Source organism: Lynx canadensis, chromosome D4 (genome assembly GCF_007474595.2).
Source record: "Lynx canadensis isolate LIC74 chromosome D4, mLynCan4.pri.v2, whole genome shotgun sequence".
In the NCBI taxonomy this organism is placed as follows: Eukaryota; Metazoa; Chordata; class Mammalia; order Carnivora; family Felidae; genus Lynx; species Lynx canadensis.
This window is the reverse complement of record NC_044315.2, coordinates 29,456,993-29,464,338: the sequence shown is the minus strand read 5'-3', so window position 1 is coordinate 29,464,338 and position 7,346 is coordinate 29,456,993. Positions and strand designations below refer to the sequence as shown.

Here is a 7,346-nt window from a genome sequence, read left to right as displayed (position 1 = left end):
CCATTTTGTTTATCTTAATGCGAGGCGTTGTTCCCTGCGAGAGCCTAAGTCTTCTCTTTAGTTAGAAAAGAAAAGAGAGGAGAAAAAAAAAAAAATCTGGCACACACTGGCGCACTATCCACCACCCTGTCATTATTGGTGCAGGCCTGGGAATTCAAGCCGGACCTCCCAGTATTTGCTGCAGCTTGAGGCCAAGGTGCCTCTGAAAGGGTTTTCTTTGAGGAATTTCAGAAATTGTTTAAGCGCTTAAAAAAATATTACATTTCCCCCCGTGTCTATCGCGAGGCAAATGCTCGTGGATGTGTGTGTGTGAGAGAGTGTGTGTGCGCGCGCAAAAGGCGTCTTACAAAAAGAAGACACTGTTGAAAAGAAAAGAAATAAGAAAGAAAAGGGAGGGGGGAGCATTCCTTAATGGAAGTATTGCATGCGAGAAGGTTGGCGCTCTCGGAGGCTCCCCCCGAAGCCGGGGATGCACACACTGGGGTTGCCTACCTGGGTGGTCTCTCTACTTTGGTGAGCTGTTGCTAAGCAGCTAATAATAGTCATGTTTGCTGAGTAATTTCTGCCCTCCGCGAGCCAATCGCGTCGCAGAAACCCAAGCCATCTGACAGCCCCGGGGGCGGGAGCTCCAGCCTTTTTCTCTTTCGCTCGGTCTCTCCCCCTCCACCCCCTCCCCTCCTCCTCCTCTTTCTCCAAATGGAGAGAGTTCTTTTTTTTCTTCTTCCATCTCATCTATTGAATCAAGGAGCTGCTGCGGCCGCTGCCCGCTGCACACACACAGAGCGGAGTCCCCAGGTCCCGGGAGCGAGAGAGGCGCGCTGCACTGGGGCAGAATGGTCCAGCGGGTCGGCGAGGAGCACAAGAAAGCAGAGTCCGGGACCGAACAGCCACCGCGAACCCAACAGCCAGAGCCCGAGCAGCCCGAGCAGCAGCTTCAGGAGCCGCCACCGCCAGCAGCAGCCGCCGCGGGAGCAGCGGCGACGGCGGCTGCCCCGGCCCGGCAGCGCTGAGACCCGCCGGGCACCTACGGACCCTGCGGCAGTGGCTCTGCGCTTACCCTCCGCGGCCGCTCGGGCGACCCGGGAGGCGCCGAGGGAGACTGCGAGGCCGGCGGGAGCGGCGGGGATTTGCTGGCGCTTTCTGCAGTGAAGGGGTCGCGGCGCGGGGCGGGGGGCGGGTAGGGGGAGTTGGGGACCGCGAGGAGCTCCGCGCGAGCGCCCGAAGGACAGGCTGGCTCCGCGCGCCGGCTCTCGCCTTCCCGAGAACTGGATGTGGGCAGCGGCGGCCGCAGGGACCTCGGGACCCCCGCGCAATGTGGCAATGGATGGCGCAGGGTCTGACTCCCCGGCAGCGGCTGCGGCCGCAGCGGCAGCAGCGCCCGCCGTGTGAGCAGCAGCGGCAACAGCAGCAGCAGCAGCAGCAGGTCTGTCAACCCCAGCCCGAACAGCCGGCGGCCAGCAGCGTCCTCGCCAGCCGAGCGCCCGGGCGCGCCGGGAGCCCGCAGCGGCGGCGGCAGCAGCGCGCCGGGCCGCCCGGGAAGCCTCGGTTCCCGCGGCGGCGGCGGCGGCGGCGGCGGCGGCGGCGGCGGCGGCAACATGGCCTCGGCTGGTAACGCCGCGGAGCCCCAGGACCGCGGCGGCGGCGGCAGCTGCAGCGGGGCCCCGGGCCGGCCGGCCGGCGGCGGGAGGCGCAGACGGACCGGGGGGCTGCGCCGCAACGCCGCGCTGGACCGGGACTATCTGCACCGGCCCAGCTACTGCGACGCCGCCTTCGCTCTGGAGCAGATTTCCAAGGTGCATTTCAGACTCTCTCCTCTCCTCCCACTCTCTCTTCCCTCCTCTTCCTCTTTGGGATCGCCCCCGACACACACACACACACACACACACACACACACACACACACACACACACACCTCTCCAGGAAAAGAAGCAGACAAGTGGGGATTGAAAAATTCAAACCCTCCCTCCGGTCCTAGGAGGAAAGGGCTGTCTGAGGTCCGCAGGGGGTGGAGGGTGTGTGTGTGTGTGTGTGTGTGTGTGTGTGTGTGTGTGCACGCGCCCTCCCCGGCAAGCCTTTTCCGGAGCACTGGAAAGCGGTCCACAGAGGACCACCTCGAGGGCGGCCTCAGCGCGGCACAGCCCAGTGCCCCCAGCCCCGTAGCCCACTGCTCCCGCGCCCCTGCCCCTATTTGCAACCTAAACCCCTGTAATGCTGCCACATTTCTTAACATCTTGGAGGGGGAGGCGGAGTGGAGAGAGGCGGAGAGAGGAAGGGGGGGAGGGAGCCGAAATAAAGGTGGTTTCCTCTTTTGGCAGCCGGTTTTGCTTTTGTTGAACATGAGATCTCTACCCCCTTAAAAATTATCCTTGGAAGAGGGCATCTCCCCTCTTCCTTTTTAGTTTTTGAGCCACCTCTTCTCAGAGCCTGAGGGGAAAGGGAAAGTTGTAAACAAATTGCCACCTTAAATCCGCGGTACTTGTCTGCCAAGCGGCCGGGTTCATTGTGTTTACGAGGCTCGCTGAAATGTGTGGAATCCAGGGAAGGCGAGCACCCAGACGGGGGCCCGCCGGGGCAGCGGCCAGCGCCGGGGAAACGCCGCCGCCGGGAGCAGCCAGCGCCCAGCCAGGACCCCCGCCTGCGCCGGCCTGGGCCCTTACCCTGTGCACTTGGCTACTTTTTACGTTTAACCAGATGGGAAGGGAGAGGAGGGAAAGATCCATGTGGCTGCCCTCTTCCGATCACAAATGTTGTCGTAAGTTGCAGATGGCTGCCCCACTTCCTAATTCAGCTCACACAGCGTCTCCCAACGCTATGGAAATGCGTCGCGAGTGAGCTCCGGCGGCCGCGCTCACCACGTGGATCCCCACTTACTACCACGCGGGGCGGGGGTCAGGCTCGGGGAGCCCGCAATACATTGTTCCCAGAGCGCGCTCGTCCCCCAGCCCCCATCCCTGCCGGGGTACCCCGAGAGGGGTAAAAGATGGGGCTTGACTTGCGGGGAAGGGACCCTTGGTTTGCTGGTTCTTAAATGGTGGGCTCCATCGCAGACATTGAGCAGCCCCTCCCTTCCCGGCTCCGGGGCGAATATTGCCTGTGATGAGTGATTCCTCTCCTCTCTGCCTCGGCTTCCCTTCCCCCTGTTCTTGCAGCCCTTCTCCCCAACGCCCCCAAGACACCTTCGGGGATGTTGCGCGGGTCGAGCGGGGGGTTGCCCCTGCTGTCGCCAAGGTGCAGCTCCCACGCTGCAGCCCCACTTTGATTTATGTCCAGGCGCCCCCCCACGCTGCTCGCCTTACCCGGGGCCAGCCTGGGTTCCAGTCCCGAGGGCACCCCCCACCCACGGATGTCGCGGGATCCGCGGGCGGGTGCGCGCAAGCGGGCGTGGGCGCGCGGGCCGCGACTCCCCGGCGCTCACTCCTCCCTTCTGCTTCATCCTCAGGGGAAAGCTACTGGCCGGAAAGCGCCGCTGTGGCTGAGAGCGAAGTTTCAGAGACTCTTGTTTAAACTGGGTTGTTACATTCAAAAAAACTGCGGCAAGTTCTTGGTTGTGGGCCTCCTCATATTTGGGGCCTTCGCTGTGGGATTAAAGGCAGCTAATCTCGAGACCAACGTGGAAGAGCTGTGGGTGGAAGGTAAGAGACCTAGCGCCCGCCGCAGCGCCCTCTCGTCCCCCAGCCCAGGCCCCCTTCCCGTCCTCCTTCCAACTGATAAAGATATTTGCCAGCGTACACCTAGAGCCTTTCTGTGGCGAGCGAGAACCCCCTGCCCGCACCAGGGGGAATTGTTTATTGTTTGGGCGCCTGGCTGGGAGCCAGGCCCGCCCGACAAAGGCCGCGCTGTAATCTACTCGGGGCGCTGCGCTTTGCTAGGTGTTGTGGGAGAGAGTGGCGAGGGCGGGCCGGCGGGGGCGCCAGGCCCCTCCGCGGGACGGACCACTCCGCGCGGCCGGGGACCCCTGGGGCCTGCCGCCGCCGCTGCTCGCCTCCGCCGCGCCGGAGACGCGGTCGGAGGAAGGCCTCTCGGCTCCTGGCTCTCTTCCTCGGCGTCCTTCCCTCCCCCACCCCCACCCACTACGTCCAAAGAGAAAGAAGGGGGGGGCAGAGAGAGGCCACCCCTCCGGCTGGAGGGAGTGCGCGCGCCCCCGGCGGCTGTGGCCGCCGCGCCGCGGAGGGCGGGGGGCGGGCGCAGCGCGGGCCTGCGGAGGCGGCGGCGTGTGTGGTCCTGTTTTTGGACAGCTTTCAACTCTGGGGGAAAAAAACATTTGTCTCAAGGTACAAAAAAAAAAAAGTGGGGGTGGGGAGGAAAGGAGTTGAAAAAAAACAGTAAAGCATAGACTGGAACGCATGTTTGCAAAGTAGATTAATGTTTCCTCGCGGGTGGGGGCTTTTTAAATGGTATGATTTGGGGGCAAGGCTGCGTTTTGCAGGCTGAAAGAAATGAGTTTTAAGAACGCGGGTTTGGAGGGCGGGGCCACGCGGGAGCTCTCCAAGGCTTTCTGCCAGTGTTTTATACACATTCCTCAATTTGGGGGTTCTCGAAGTGTTTTTTTTTAAGCAGTTGTAAATTTAAAATAGATCTTCCCCCCCCCCCCCCGAAACATTTTACATTCTTTTGGTCGCACGGCTTTTTTGTTTCGGGGGGGGATGTTATTGGTGGTTGTTTTTTAATTATTTTCTGGAAAGTAACAGATTTGCTATTTGGAAACATTTAACCCCTAAACACTGCCTTGGATATCTCTGACAATAGGATGGGAAGGAAGGATTGAGGTAATTATGCAGATTTTTCAAAACAATATCTTGAGCATTCCTAAGGAGAGCTACCTAACCCAAAATTTGGAAGCCTAAGAGTTATATGTGTAATTACGTGAATGATTCCTTTTAGGATGCTGAGAACTAACCTTGGAGAATATTTTGTTAACTATGCCTTGTTTATGAAGATTCAGCTCTCTGTGTTGCAAGCATATGGTGGAGTCTTTAATTGAGAAGTGACAATTAAAATAATAGTCCAAATAATTAAGGCCAGAAAACATTCTTGCTTTAAGTAGCTTGATAATTAATACAAAAGTATTCTTTGGATTGAATCCATGGGGTAATTTACTCAGTTGAGCACTTCAGCATCATTGGTAGATAAAAGAAGGGTTTTATTGAACACCTATGATATCTTAACACCAAGCTTACTGAGCACCAATAATGTCCCCAGCACGTGTTAGGTACTGTAAGGGTCACTGAAGTCTGTGAGACACTCTCTGTGCACAAATCCACTCACTTACAAAATACTAGAGTTGAATGGGCTTGCAGTAAATTTGAGCTCACGGTTGAAGTGGGCCATGAAAGTCAAATGGGGAAAAAAAGCTTCTGCGGAAGTGAGGCAAATTAGGGTGACCTGGAGAGAGAGAGAAGGAGAGAGGGAGTTCTGCACAAGAGCTCAGAAAGGGGGTCAAGCAAAGCCCAAGTGAGTGGAGGCCCCTAGTGTAGTGGGAATAGGGTGCCATGGCTCATGTGTGCCCTGGAGCGCAGGGCTGTAGTTCAGAAATGATGTGATTGGCTAGGCTGTGGGGAGCTGGACGAAACAAGGGATGAGCAGAGGGGCCTCCCAGCTCTGTCCATATGTTCACACTGCACCACTAAGACCAATGAATTTGCTAAGTATCAGTGATGATGACAAAAGATAATTTTTTGCTGTTTTGAGCAAGACTTTTAGGTAGACCTTTAATACATGTAAAGAGAAGTGATGCAATTTATTTTCTTAACATTGTATATTTCTGGAAGCAACTGTGTTTCTGCATTACACACTTCATTTCAAGTCCTGAAAGAAGGAGGAACATGATTAGGGGCAGTCTCCCTGAGCTGCCACTTAGTGAGAGAGTATTAAGGAGTGATACCTCAGACACTCAGGACTCAGTTTGCCAACTTTGGGCCTCTGAGTTTTGGTATTTTCAGCGTGGCTCACAAGTTCTTTAAGCAAATGTTATTTTACTTAATGCTATCACTTGTTGAGCAACTGCCATTACTATTTATTATCTATTATCACATGCCTTACAACTCAATAAAGTAGCCATCTATTATATTTATTTTTATAACATGATAGTGTATGTGGTATTTCTGCATGTAATAGCTGAATTCTTGTTCCATTTTACAATGGCAAAATGTCCACTTTGCCTACTAATGATTTAAGTCAACTTGGCCTCTTGATTTGTTGATTTGTCATCACTCATTCATTCATTCATTCATTGGGTATTAGATTCTTCCCGGTAGAAGAAGCAATAGTTTCATAAATGCGAGTAAACCCCACCAGGGATCCCATGAGGCCACCATACCATCTTATAATTTTAACATAAATTCAAAGAAGAGGTAACAGTGAGGAGGTCTTGTTTATGATGTAGTGAGCTTGGTGTTCATATCAGCAATAAATAGTGTAAGCATTTGTTTTCAGGAGTTGGAATTTCCTGCTGTCCTACCGTGTAGCAGATTAAAATGAGCAGCAACTCAGAATTTAGGTTAATTTGTACTTTAATCTCTTTGATAAATTCTTCATCACTATCAGCACAAGAAGTCTGTTAGATGGTTGTTTTCTTAATGGAGACTGTAAATGTTCTGAACATAAACATGGGTGCTTACTACTCTAAATAAACCAAATGAATAGAAATTGCGTATTTCCCTAGTTAAAAAGCAACAGACTGAGAAAGCATAAGAGATTTTAAGGGGAGGGGAATGCTGAGGGACAGCTTGGAAAAATGCTATTTCCCTTGTGATATTTAAAAATATGACCTACCACACACACTACATAGATAAATATACAAAGGCAACTAGAGATACATATATCTACATACCTACACACGAATACATATTATATACCAGGTGATTCCTGCACAATATGTGGGGTTAGGTGCGCCAACCCCTCCACAATTAAAAATCCGTGTATAACTTTGACTCTCCAAAAACTTAACTACTAACAGCCTGTGTTGACTGGAAGCCTTACTAATAACATAAATAGTCAATCAACACATATTTTGAATGTTACACACATCATTTACTGTATTCTTACAATAAAATAAGTTAGAGAAAAGAAAATGTTATTACAAAAGTCAAGAGGAAGAAAATAAATAGATATGGTAGAGTATTTATATCCCCCAAAAATCTGCATATAAGTAGACCTGCACAGTTCAAACCTGTGTTGTTCATATATCTCCACTTATATTTGTATTTGTGTGTACACATAGACTTACTACATCTATCTTTGTATCTGCCAAGATAATTGTTATCTTTTTAATATTGCCGGCAAATTAAAGGGATCCACTTGATAGGCTACATCACTGATTTGACTTTCATGCTTTCAACATGCTGGGG

The 7,346-nt window shown here is 53.2% G+C and overlaps 1 protein-coding gene across 1 annotated transcript in view; it reads left to right on the top strand.

Moving 5' to 3' along the window:
• Positions 1 to 1,595: 1,595 nt before the first annotated feature.
• Positions 1,596 to 7,346, top strand: part of PTCH1 (patched 1) — a 63,154-nt gene continuing 57,403 nt past the window's right edge. The window contains 2 exon segments of the mRNA XM_030293404.1: positions 1,596 to 1,793; positions 3,440 to 3,632. Coding sequence (XP_030149264.1) covers positions 1,596 to 1,793; positions 3,440 to 3,632 — 391 coding nt within the window.